This window comes from Papio anubis, chromosome 4 (genome assembly GCF_008728515.1).
Source record: "Papio anubis isolate 15944 chromosome 4, Panubis1.0, whole genome shotgun sequence".
In the NCBI taxonomy this organism is placed as follows: Eukaryota; Metazoa; Chordata; class Mammalia; order Primates; family Cercopithecidae; genus Papio; species Papio anubis.
Genome location: NC_044979.1, coordinates 47,050,860 through 47,064,251, shown reverse-complemented (window position 1 = coordinate 47,064,251; position 13,392 = coordinate 47,050,860). Strand labels below are relative to the sequence as shown.

Sequence of the window (13,392 nt, the reverse complement as noted above, 5' to 3'; positions counted from 1 at the left end):
AAAGCAAGAAGAGTGTTTAAAGGTTTGTCCTTAAGCCAAGTTCTTGCTTGTTGGCCTGTTCATCAGCACAGCAGAATGAACAGAAACACTCATGACTGAGACAGAAAAGGAATAAACACAACCAGACAAAAAGCTAATTAAGTACCTGCATGTTAAAGACTTCATCAGAGCTTTCTGATTGCCCTGTAATATTGCTTACTTCAGCAGAAGCTTGTGAGGACAGTGAGGAGGAAGAATATCGGTTGACAGCTGGGTAACTTAATGGGCTGTTTCGGGGGAAAAAAAAGGACATTAACTCAGTCTCCAAATTGTACTTTATCATGTGCTAGAATGCTATGAAACCAAAGGGGGGGGGAATATATCCCATTTTGTTTTCTCCTGTTTGCCTCAATATAATCAAATGTTTGAGTTTATTTATTTCTCACGCTGTTGCTGTTTCACCAGTGGCAGATGTCTGCAGCTGCCTCGTGGGTTAGTTATTTCATTAAGAAATAGCATATTTGACAAATTGTGCCATAAAGAATGAGAGAACCATTCCAGATCATCTTGTGGGTGAGGCCAAATTGTAAGACAATTTGGAATATGACTTACCTGCGTCTAGGAATTACCCTGGTACCATCTGGGCTCACAGAGGCAGGTGCTGAGTTTCTACACACACGAGGGCTTCCATTAGGAAAATGGACAGGACTGGCTTGCATACAAGCAGAGAACTCCTAAAGATGTAGTGAAGGAAATATCTCATTACAGTAATGATATGGGCAAAATTACTGATGAGATAGGTTAGCATACTAGACACACATCCTAACTGTCATCAAATCTTTACATAGGGAGCTATTAAAGCAAGTTCCAGAATTATTTGGCTTTTCCTCGCTTACATTTGTGTTTTCCCAAAAGGAAAGCCTCGCAAATAGCAGACAAGGCAATTGTATTTGAGGGCTCCCTGGTAAAACTGCAGTTTGGTAGAAAAACCAAAAGATGTCACTATTGGATATATCATCATCCCTTTAACAAGCAAACGGCAGTGGTCAGGCTGCCCCGCCATGGACACCTAAGTGTACATACCTGTATCCCTAAGCTCGACTTCATCACGAAGAATTGGTCGACCAGCTTTTTGTGAAGGGGTCTCATATCTTGAGGTACAAACTTCTCATGCACGGCCAAACCAAATTCCAGAATCTGTGCCTTAATTAACAATATAAGGAAAAAACCTCACATCAATGACTACCTCTCACTAAGTGTCTGCTATGGGCCGAACACTTTACTATGCATTTTGCTTACATTACTGCTAATCCTCTGCCTCTGACAAGGTAGGAACAGTTGTCACTTTACCGGTGAAGAAAAACTGAGGATCTGAAAAATCCTTCATGGATAAAAGACAAATGGGGATTAGAACTTGGTTCTGATTTCAGACTTAATTTTCCTACTCCCCCAGGCTTCTTTCCCGCGTATTTTAGATCTATAATTACAATGCTTCGTAACAGTTACGTGTCTTTTGGACACTTCCTTCTCTTCCCAGGGTGGAGAAGGAATAGGGGTGGGCACTGCTCCCTGTTAAGAGGGCCGGCAATTCTCCCCTAAGGATCTCTTCTTTGCATGGCACCCTCTCCCCCACATTTTCCTTCTCTCTCCCATCGGGTTCCTCTGTGCTCATCCATCCCTCCCACAGACTTTCAGAATCTGCCAGGGAGGATGGAAAAAACGAAAAGGAATTCTATGACAGTTTCTATGCTTCTTGTTTTTGTTTAAAAAGATTATTCCTGGCCAGGCGCGTGGCTCACCCCTGTAATCCCAGCACTTTGGGAGGCCAAGGCGGGCTGATCACGAGGTCAGGAGTTCAAGACCAGCCTGGCTGACACAGTGAAACCCTGTCTCTACTAAAAATACAAAAATTAGCCAGGTGTGGTGGCACGTGCCTGTAGTCCCAACTACTCGGGTGGTTGAGGTAGGAGAATTGCTTGAATCCGGGAGGTGGAGGTTGTAGTGAGCCAAGATGACGCCACTGCACTCCAGCCTAGGTGACAGAACTAGACTCTGTCTCAAAAACAAACAAACAAAAAACAAAAAACCAAAAAAAAAATTATTCATTTTCACTTATAATTCAACAAGACAGCAGGTCCTACTTAAAAAACTTTCCTGCTGTGAGGATCCGAAGAGATGAAGGTAAACATTCAACCTTTCTTTGTTCAACCATCAATAGTGTGTGATTCCTTTGATTTGAGCAGCAGCTGTCTTTTGTATTTAAAAAATGCCCCCCATGCTAACATGGTCAAAAGGACAAATTTCACAGACTGGGAGGAAAATGAATCCTACATCACTACAAGGTTTTGTTGTTATTGTTGCTGTTTTTAATCTTTGCAGCTTGTGAAGATTTTAGGTTGAAAGCTCAGGTCAAACAGGACTGACCCTGGCGGGCTGGGGCATCCAGCACCTTCCCTAAGGGACAGGGCTCTGGATGCTGCCCACTGCCGGCACATTTGCATAACAAATATCAAGGATGCCTTTGAAAGGCACAGTTGGAGTGAAGTGTGTCTGAGGCATAAAGGGAGAGGCCACATCTGTGATGAGGACATGGAAGGGATGTAGGAGGTGAATCTAAACATAGGGGCCCCCGTCTTCTCCATTTTAAACACTAGCGTTAGGTGACTTCCCTTTTGTTCACAGATTGTTGCAAGTTGCAAGTGTGCTGGGAAGCAGACTCCAGCATGGAGATCATAATGTTTATAAGGGTGTACCTTGGGATTGACTGATGCCTGTCAGGGGGAGGGACAGAAGCCGGACTTGACAAGAAAAGAAGTTGGGCTGCACAGCAGTCCTGTCAGCTGCTGCCAAACCCAAGGGACCTCTGGAACGTTTTTAAACATTTATTTGTATTTTAATCTTTTTAGAGACAGAGTCTCTCTCTGCTTCCCAGGAAGGAATGCAGTGGTGTGATCATAGCTCGCTGCAACCTCGAACTCCTAGGCTAAGATGATCCTCCCACCTCAGCCTCCCAAGTAGCTGGGCCTACAGACATGCACCACCACACCCAGCTAGTTTTTAGGTTTTTGTAGAGATGGGGTCTTGCTATGTTGCCCAGGCTAGTCTTGAATTCCTGGTGTCAGATGATCCTCCTACCTCAACCTCTGGACCTTTAATGGTCTGTTTGAGTTGTCCTGTGTTGGGCCCAAATGGCCAGGCTTTCTATTGCTTCCTCAGTCTGGGAAGTGCACCACTGAGAAGGTAGCAACCTTGGGCCAAGTGGCTCTCTGCAGCCAAGGCAATCCCTGAAGGGCCTGACAGCTGGAGATGTCTGTCGATAGCCACATTTCCTGCAGCTGAGGCAGCGTAAGGCTGTCCTGGAAGAAGCACTGGGGTGGTGCATGTCCCTGTCCTCTGGAGAGTTTATCTGAACTACTTTGCAGAGGTCCAGAGAAGGATGGTGCCCTCTCCAGTCCACCTCCCCAGAGAGATGATGAGACTTGGCCAAGGTCACATTGACAGTCATATGTGCACTGCTTGTCTTATAATAGAAATCTCACATTTCCTAGGCCATGGCTCTTTCCACGAGGTTTCAGGAACATAATCAAGCAGGACATAGAAGAAATAAAGGTTCCCTGGTTTTATTTTTCTTGGGAGTCTTCTTGACGCTGAGCTACCATTTAATTCTGGGGAAATAATTCAGTCAGGCTGAATCCAGCAGATACAGTCCTGGGGTGAAGTGAACCATTCATAAGAGGTAAAACACAGATCTTTACAAATCAATGAAGGTTAAAGTCATTGCATAATTCTAAGTATTGGATGACCTAAACTGCTCACTTCTAGTATCTACAAACACCCAGAGTCACATTGGGAACTTGACTTATTCTTTATTTCCTTACAGATCAGCTTCAAGTAATTCTTCTCTGTCTTCTATGGCCACCTCTTTCCCTGCAGTATTAGGTTTTGTGGACTAAGCCTACAGAGCATAAAAAATGGATGAAAACCAGACCCAACCTCATCATTTTCTAATCCAAAGAGCATGCTTTACTTATTAATTTGGCATTATTGAGTAGAAATAGATGCCTTTGTCACATTTCATCACACATATTCCACTTTTCACAGGAATCAAATGTTTTTATTTCCTGTTTAACACAGGCTTCCAACCATGTCTCCTACCTCAGAGGTTTTCAAACCATTTTCAGGCTGAGAGCTGTCAATAGGGACACAGTAGGCAACAGATTACTCCTTCCAGTTATTTGTACTTGACGGTTCCAAATAAATAAAATAAACCACGCTTCTCTGGGGTAGAAAATGATGAGTTGTATCTAGTTTTGTCAATATCATGTAATCTATAGGTTTACTTTGCAAAATACGACACTGCTTTAAAGCAAGGTCTATTGATTGCCCACTTCCTTATTCTAATGCTTACGTAACAATCTCATTCATTCATGCACTCATATTTGGAGTTGGCATCAAACCTAGAGCAAGTCTCTAGGAGGAGAGTGTTCAAAGAATGTTTTAAGAGACCACATGAAGCTGTTTGTTTCACAGGTTGAGCATCCCTAATCCACAAATTGAAAATCAGAAATGCTCCAAAATTTGAAGCCTTCTGAGTGCCAACATGATGCCACAAGTGGAAAATTCCACACCCAACCTCATGTAATGGGTTATAGTCGAAACTTCATGCACAAAATTATTAAAATATTATATAAAATGACCTTCAGGCTATGTGTGTCAGATGTATATGAAATAATAAATTTTGTTATTTGACTTGGGTCCCTCCTCCAAGATATCCCTTATATAAATGCAAATATTCCAAAATCTGAAACACTTATGGTCCCAAGTATTTTGGATAAAAGATACTCAACCTGTAACTGGCTGCCATAGTCTACTCATTGTTAAATTAATTTTTGCATCCCAGTGGGAAGAAAAAGTAGAAATTAGCAAGTTGGGATATATTACAGGAATCTGTAACCCTTGCTTGCCCGCTTCAGTTAGACCACTGATGCAGGAAACCATGCAGAGGGGGCTCTAGGTAAGCGAGCACATATCCAGGCAAAATAGAAGGGGATTGGCTTCTGCTTCACTTACCTGCTCAAGCATCAGCTCTCTTAATCGTGCAATTTTCTCCCCATCTTCAGGGTGACTTAAGATATATTCTTTGACAAAGAATGCCTAGTAAGGGAAAGGAGAATCAGTCTACTTCAGTGGAGTTACAAGACAAGTCAAAGACAAGTTGTTTTTAAAGACCTGGCATCTTTATGGAAATGACACCATTATAACCCACATTTTGGGACAGATGGGCTGATTACGAGCATAGGTGGTTGGTCAGAATGGAAACATAAGAATTGTTAAAGGAAGATCAGTGATTGTACAATAAGTACCCTTGGTAAAATAAAGAACAAACCCAAATCAATAAGCTATATGGCTTGTATCCTAAAACAAACTGCCTTAAGATTCAGTGTGACCCAGATGGTGGCCTTACCTTCCAGGGTACTGTATCTTTCTGTTTAAGAGAGCAGATGAAAGGTCCACTTAAAGCATCATCTAAGCAAGATTGGTCTTGTCTTTTTTTTTTTTTTTTTAATTGGGATAGGATCTTCCTATGTTGCTCAAGCTGGTCTCAAACCAAAGTGCTGGGATTACAGGTGTGAGCCACTGAGCCCAGCCCAGATCAGACTTTTCTATGCCCATGAACTTCTTTGCTTAGAGAAATTATTTTAGGTGGATATTTATTAAACAATCCTAATGTCCTTTCTACTTTTATTCATGCAAGAATGAATACACACACACATTTTTATTATCAAAATATAACATGTTGGGAAAATGGAGTTACTGGGCAATTACAAATGACTGTATGTTTTGCTCTGTTTAACAAAGGACTCTGTGTCAATTGCAGCCCTGTGTTTGCGTGCTGATATGGGTACACAGTCTGAAAAAACATTCATGAAACCCTGAGAAGGGTTTCACAATTGAAAACTTTCTCTGAAACAATACCTAATCCTTACCTCTTGGTACCTGGAAACACCACCATTAACTGCAGCATCTATAACTCCATTCAGGCACATCGTCAGGGGATTAATATTCTGCATCTGTCTTGTCTGACACTGACTAATCAGAGTCTTCAGTTGCTGATTCTTATTTTCCAGCACTTCAATTGCATTTTCCAGAGGACTCATTTCTACCTGAGAAGCAAATGAACATAAATATATGTTGAATTTGTGACATTCAAGAAGAAAGACAAAGTAGTTTATCCATGTTCTGAATTATCTGCGCTCCCCCTTGGCTTCCATCAATATCTCTACCAGGGGTCATTCTGTAGAATAGACTCAAGTGGGATGTTCATTAGCAAGGTTTGGAAAGGGGCAAGTAATTATATTTATTCATTGAAATGTGGTTTGGATAATCATCAATTCTATATTAGCACTGCAACAACCAATTTAATCCTTAAAATAATATCCAAGCATCTCATGTCTTTTAAAACCAGTTTTTTTTTTCTTTTGAAGGGTTAAATATTCAGAGACCCTGAATATTATCACCCTTCTCAATGCTTTTTTGATACAAAGCACCATGGGAGATATAAAGATGCATTTATGGATCCTCTGATGTCAAGGAGCTTTCAGCCCAGTTGGGAAGATGGGACATATGCCATATGAACCTCATATGTATATATAACAGCACCATAAGGTGGCACAGGATGGCACACAGTTGGGAATTATAGAAAACAAGATAATATATACTGCAGGATCTATTTGTTGGAAAGCCAAATAGAATCATAATGACTTAAAAATTCCAGGCTGTATGGAGGACCTAATTGTGAAAATGGTAAAAGTGCTCTTCAAATGTATGTCATTGGGATTGCTATTGCCATTGACATTTTCCTTGAAGAGAAGGTCTGCCAAGCTCTCAGCAATCAAGTAATTCAGGATTACAATAAGCATATTTAAATATTGGTTCATGCAGGCAAGGAAACAAATTAGAGTTTTTAAAGGTCACTTAGATCATCTTAAACCAACACTGAAAAATCCTAGAATATTAAGACTGAACATTCATCAAAGACACAAAGAGAAGGGAAGATAAGCAAGAACATAGAAGATTTTGTAACATGTGTAACCATCAAAAAGCACATGTTCAGGGTTTATAAGGACTCTTAAAAACCAATAAGAAAAAGGTAAACAACCAAATAAAAAACGAGCAAATGAATTAAACAGCGACTTACAAAGGAATAAATTCAAATGGCCAGTAAACAAATAATGAAAAGGTGTTGGGCCTCATTTGTGATCAAAGATGTGAAAAATACTACTACAATAACATACTACTAAACACCCACTGAAATAGTAAAAACAAAAATGACAACAGCAGATGAGAGTGAGATTGTGAGCAACGGACTCTCGATTACTGCTACTGGAAGTTCAAGTTGGTACCTTCACTTTGGAAAAACAGGTGAAGATATATATAGGGGTGTGTGTGTGTATATCTATATCTTATGATTCAGAAATTCTAGGCATATAAGGAAAAGTGGAGTAGGAGGTTTTTGTATGTGTATACCAGGAAACATACAAAAATGTTCATAATCTCCAAAATCCATAAGTCCATTGACAAGAGAATAAACATATTGTGATATGTTCATGGAATGGAATAGCATACAGCAATGAAACAAACTTCAGTCACATGCAATAACATGGACAAATACTACAAATAACACCGAGTCAAATATGTCTCAATAGAACACAACTAGTATGTTATATAAAGTTCAAAACCAGGTAAAACTAAATTGACTTGTTTAGAGAGGCAAATAGGTGATAAACTTTTATGGCAATGGATACCATAAAAGTCAGGATAGTGACTACTTTTTATGGTGAAGATGGAGCTATAATTGAGAAGGGGTGCATGGGAGGCCTGCAGGATACGGCTGGCAATGTTCTGTTTCTTTACCTGAATGGTGGAAAATGGGTATTTACTTTCAGATTATTTGTAACAGTAAATCTTTGTTTTATGAACACAAAAGTTAAACCATAAAGGAAGTCTGAGAGCTCTGAGTCACTGAAAGTTAAAAAGTAAGCAAAACATCTTAGAACATAGAATGGTGGTTCCCAGGGGCTAGGGGGAAGGGGAGAAGAGAACTGCTGTTGAGTGAATACAGAGTTTGAGGTTTCCAACATGAAAAACTTCTAGATACCTGTTGCACAACAATGTATATATAGTTAACACTACTGTACTGCACACCTAAAAATGGTTACAATAGATTTTATGTACTTTTGGCTATAAGAAAAAAGCAATCTTCATCTTTGTAAATTCAAATGCTATTAAAAATCAAATTTTCTAGAAAGTAAATAAAACAAGATATAATAAACATAGGCAAAATACAAACGACTTGGAAAATATTTCCAACATGAAGGATAGACAAAATGTTAGTATTTGCCAAATACTGAAGAGACAAAGGATATGATTGGTGCATTCACACAAGAAAATAGAGTACATCAATATATGAAAACGTATCTTCACTTAGCATTCAAAAAATGCTGAAGCAAAACATCCAACCCCAGTATAATTTTGGTCTATTTGGAAAGATTAAAATATACAACACTTAGTGTTGGAGAAGATACTGGGGAAATAAGTATTCCTAAGACTAGTTATCCCCTCTAGACAGGGTGTAAATGATATATCCCATTGCTGATCCATGAATCAATGGTTTCAGTGGGGATACTTTTGATTAATTCACTTCTAGGGGAATCTAAGGGGACAGTCAAAGAAATGTGCAAAGATATGTGATATAGAGTGTTCACCAAGAATTACTTTCCTCCCTCAGATTACAATCTGTAAATACTGTTTACCACCAAAATGAATAAAGAGTCATTGGAGAAATAGCTGCTTTCAGGTCTAGGGCAGGAGACGTTCAAGTGATCCTAGACCACCTGTCTTACCAGGAAGTCCCTCAAGTATCTGGCCTGTGATCCATTCATTTTCTTTACTGGGGAATGTCCTTAGGGGACAGAAAAGACAGGTGACTATGTCTTATCTCTTCGTCAATTGAACCTTCAAGTAAACAGACTAAAAATAATTGCTAGGGGGAAGAGATGTTATCTACGGAATGCCCAAGAGGGAAGTCCCCAGTCAAAGGATTTCTTTAAGTAAATAAACCAGAAGCCATGAGGCATGATTACACAATGTCCCTGAGAAGCTTTACAACTAACTCTCTGGAGTAGAAAATGGAATGTTTCCTAATTGACACTTCATAATTTAAATGTGCTTCTGAATGAGGAACCTTGTGAACCTCACTTAGGGACTCCACCTATAATTCTGAATTATTACTGATGTGGGGAAGAAGGACCTGGCACGCGTGATGTCTCAGAAATCTCACTGCTTTATCTGAGCGTCCTGCCTGCCTTGAAATTACTAGCAAAGCTTGATGCTGGGAGGGGTCACTGAGTCCTGTGTGGAATTTGACAGTCAGATCCTGTGTGTTAGCTCAGTAACAAAGACTACTTGGATACTGTGAAAAAAGACTCAGGAGCCATTTTGATGAGGCTTCCAACAGGCAAAGATGGAACATTTTGAAATTTAATAAGAATAACTGCAATGGATTAAAACAAAACAAATATGCTTACATCCATGAGTTACTAATGATACTAAAAACAAAACCAACCAAACAAAAACCCCTCTGGTCGCTTTTGTAGAATACAGCATTATCTTTACTGTACCTCAGGGTAATCAAATATTTCGTGAGAGGACATTTCTGTTTACATAAGTATTCCAATGAGTAAATAAACATGAAATGATAAAATATCACCATTTTGTGACCCATAAAAGATTAATAGATCTGGTCAATGATCACCAGTGGCTGCCAGCATCACACACACACACGACAACCAGTAGCACATAACACCAAGTATGAAGTAGTCTTGTGAAAATAAAAGCAAAACATTTCATCAAGTCTCTAGTTCTAACTACCAATTTACAAGGAATACAGGCGACAGAGAAACATGTTAAATGACTTCACTGGGATGCAGTCTGCAGAATCCACACGTAAGGAAACATTTCAGGATAAACAACCTAGTTTCTTCAACAAAAAAATAAGGAAAGTGATGCAAGGGGAAACGTATAGCTTGAAAGAGACTTAGAAGACATTTCAATCAACTGCAATGCATGGCCTTTATTTAAATCTGGATTCGAATAACAGAGTAAAAATAAAATTTTTCTTTCTTGTTTTGAGACAGTCTCACTTGTTCTGTTGCCCAGGCTGGAGTGTAGTGGCGCAATCTTGGCTCACTGCAACCTCCACCTTCTGGGTTCAAGCAATTCTCCTGCTTCAGCCTCCTGAGTAGCTGGGATTATCGGTGTGATCCACCATGCCCAGCTAATTTTTGTATTTTTTGTAGTGACAAAGTTTTGCCATGTTGGCCAGGCTGGTCTTGAACTCCTGACCTCAAGTGATCTGCCTGCCCTGGCCTCCCAAAGTGCCAGGATTACAGGCATGAGCCACCGTGCCCAGCCTAAAAATAGATAATTTTTCTTTAAAAAAAGAGACAGGATTGAGACTGTCACTGAGGCTAGAGTACAGTGGTATGATCATAGTTCACTGTAACCTCAAACTCCTGGGCTCCAGTGATCTTTTGGCCTCAACTTCTGGAGTAGGAGGTTGCTAGGACTGCAGACATATGCCACCATGCTGGCTAATTTTTTAAATTTTTTGTTGAGATGGCGTCTTACTACATTGCCCAGGCTGGTCTAAAATGCAGAATAAAAGATTTGGTAAAGTATGAATGAACACTGTACATTTTATGGTCAAGGAATTACTGTTAATTTTTAATGTGACAATATTTCAGGTTTTTAAAAATAAATATGAATACTAAAATATTTGTAGATGAAGTGATATGACATCTGAGATTTACTTCAAAAACAGTCCAGTTGAGAGGGAGCAGGTAGACATGTAGATGAAACAAAATTGGCCTTTTTGATGGCTGTTGAAGTAATGATGGGTAAGTCAGGTTCATTATATCATTATATATTTTCTCTATTTTTGTATGCTATAACTTAAGTTTTAAAAGGTCACTGGCTGCGAAGTACAAAAGAGACTACAGGGATAAGGGTTGGAAAGCTAATCTTTCAGGAGGCTACTGCAGTAATCAGGCACTAGGTGGCGCTATCGGTGGGGCGCTGAGGATTGGTTAGCTTCTGGGTATACAGTATTTAGAAACAGGCACAGGCCAGGTGCGGTGGCTCAAGCCTGTAATCCCAGCACTTTGGGAGGCTGAGACGGGCGGATCACGAGGTCAGGAGATCAAGACCATCCTGGCTAACACGGTGAAACCCCGTCTCTACTAAAAAATACAAAAAACTAGCCGGGCCAGGTGGCAGGCGCCTGTAGTCCCAGCTACTCGGGAGGCTGAGGCAGGAGAATGGCGTAAACTCGGGCGGCGGAGCTTGCAGTGAGCTGAGATCCGGCCACTGCACTCCAGCTTGGGCGACAGAGCGAGACTCCATCTCAAAAAAAAAAAAAAAAGAAACAGGCACATTGTTTTCTGATGGGCAGGATGTGGTATGACAATATTATCGTGATCTTTAGTTGGATTTAAAAAAAATTATTTATGGATTCTAAACTATAAATGTTTGTCTTGATTAAAAGTTTTTAATGAGCTTAGTTTTGTTTTGTTTTTTTTTGAGACAAGAGTTTCGCTCTTGTTGCCCAGGCTGGAGTGCAGTGGTGTGATCTCAGCTCGCTGCAACCTCTGCCTCCCGGGTTCAAGCAATTCTCCTGCCTCAGCCTCCCAAGTAGCTGGGCTACAGGTGCATGCCACCACGCCCAGCTAATTTTTTGTATTTTTACTAGAGACGGGGTTTCATTGTGTTGGTTAGGCTGGTCTTGAACTCCTGACCTCTGGTGATCCACCTGTCTCAGCCTCCCAAAGTGCTGAGATTACAGGTGAGTCATGGCACCCAGCTGAAATGAGCTTATTTTTTAATCAGGACAAAAACACTTTTTTGGGTTTTGAAAATAATAAATAAACTACAGAGGAAACAACAGTTCAAAGGCATTGATATCTTCACAAAAGTTGATAAGCCATTGAGGGGGTCTATGAATTAGAAAATAAAGGTCCCCAATTTCATCTGAAACCTTTGGTGCCATATGTTTCAGAATTAAGAACTTTTCAGATTTTAGAAAGGCAGTATAGGGCCATATATGGTATATTATAAAACTCCCAGCAGGATCTAGGGCAGGTTCCTCTAATCAAATGCATTACATTAATAAGGCCGGGCATGGTGGTTTATGCCTGTAATCCCAGCACTTTGGGAGACAAAGGCCAGAGGACTGTTTGAGCCCAGGAGCTTGAGACTAGCCTGAGCAACATCGTGAGACCTCATCTCTACAACAAATCAGAAAAGTAGCCAGTTGTGGTGGCACATGCTTGTGGTCCCAGCTACTTGGGAGGCTGAAGTGGGAGGATCACTTGAGGCCGGGAGGTCAAGGCTGCAGTGAACCATGATCGTACCACTGCACTCCAGCCTGGGTGACAGAGGAAGATCCAGTCTCAAAAACAAAAAAGGAAATACAATATTTCTACAGTGAAACACATGAACCTTCACACTAAGTGAAATACAGTTAATAAATGGACTTGCATTAGAAAAGCTTGGGTGTATTATTAGCAAATGAGCTTTGGAGTCAAATGAAAGCATCTCTTGGTTTTCAGACATTGGCATCTGCAGATGAGGAATTTCAATTCAACATGATATACTTGTATTGAGTACCTACTACCTGTCCCTGTTCTTGAAGACCTTCTACACTAGAAGTTAAACCAGGAAACCAATAGTTTTAATCGATAGTGAGGACATTCTAGGCAGCAAGAACAAGAGAAAAACACAAAAGCTGTTAAGAGTGGGCTGTGTTCAGGGAACAAAACAGTTGAGTTTGATTTGTTCTATTTGACAGAACATAAGATTACATATTCTAATAAAGTAGGCAGCTGATGTTTGAAAGGTTGTGTTTAGTAATGCTCCTTTTATCATTATCAGCATGCTATTTTTTATTAGCATTGTATGTGTGTATGACATTTCCAAGGGCTAGGACCATTGGTGAGGCTTCACAGGATTTAATGCTCTGGGTAGTAAGTAGCTAAAGGCTCTCTGAATCATTAATGCAGCATGGATGACTTCTCTAAGTCTAAAAACACTTCTCTAAGTTGGACCCATGCCATTCAGCGGGAAGCATAATAAGACTTTTTGAGCACTGCGTTTAGCAGTCTCCCCTCTTCCATGGAAGGTACCAGGGCACAATGTGTAAGCAGCCAGTTTTTGGGGACTCTGGACCTGAGACTGGACAAGAATACAACTACACTGATGTAATCTGCTGAATAGAGTTCAATTTTAATTTTCAAATCCTTAGCTTCATTGAACATGATAGGCTGAGAGTAGTTTCAATGCTGAGACATTTCAGGT

The 13,392-nt window shown here is 40.3% G+C and overlaps 1 protein-coding gene across 1 annotated transcript in view; it reads right to left on the bottom strand.

Annotated features, from left to right (window-relative positions):
- Positions 1 to 13,392, bottom strand: part of DOCK4 (dedicator of cytokinesis 4) — a 472,974-nt gene that overhangs the window by 15,144 nt on the left and 444,438 nt on the right. The window contains exons 43-47 of the mRNA XM_031665939.1: positions 5,967 to 6,143; positions 5,050 to 5,133; positions 1,063 to 1,182; positions 592 to 713; positions 146 to 266 (exon numbers count right to left, since the gene is read on the bottom strand). Of these exons, the coding sequence (XP_031521799.1) occupies positions 146 to 266; positions 592 to 713; positions 1,063 to 1,182; positions 5,050 to 5,133; positions 5,967 to 6,143 (624 nt within the window). The remainder of the gene's footprint in view (positions 1 to 145; positions 267 to 591; positions 714 to 1,062; positions 1,183 to 5,049; positions 5,134 to 5,966; positions 6,144 to 13,392) is intronic.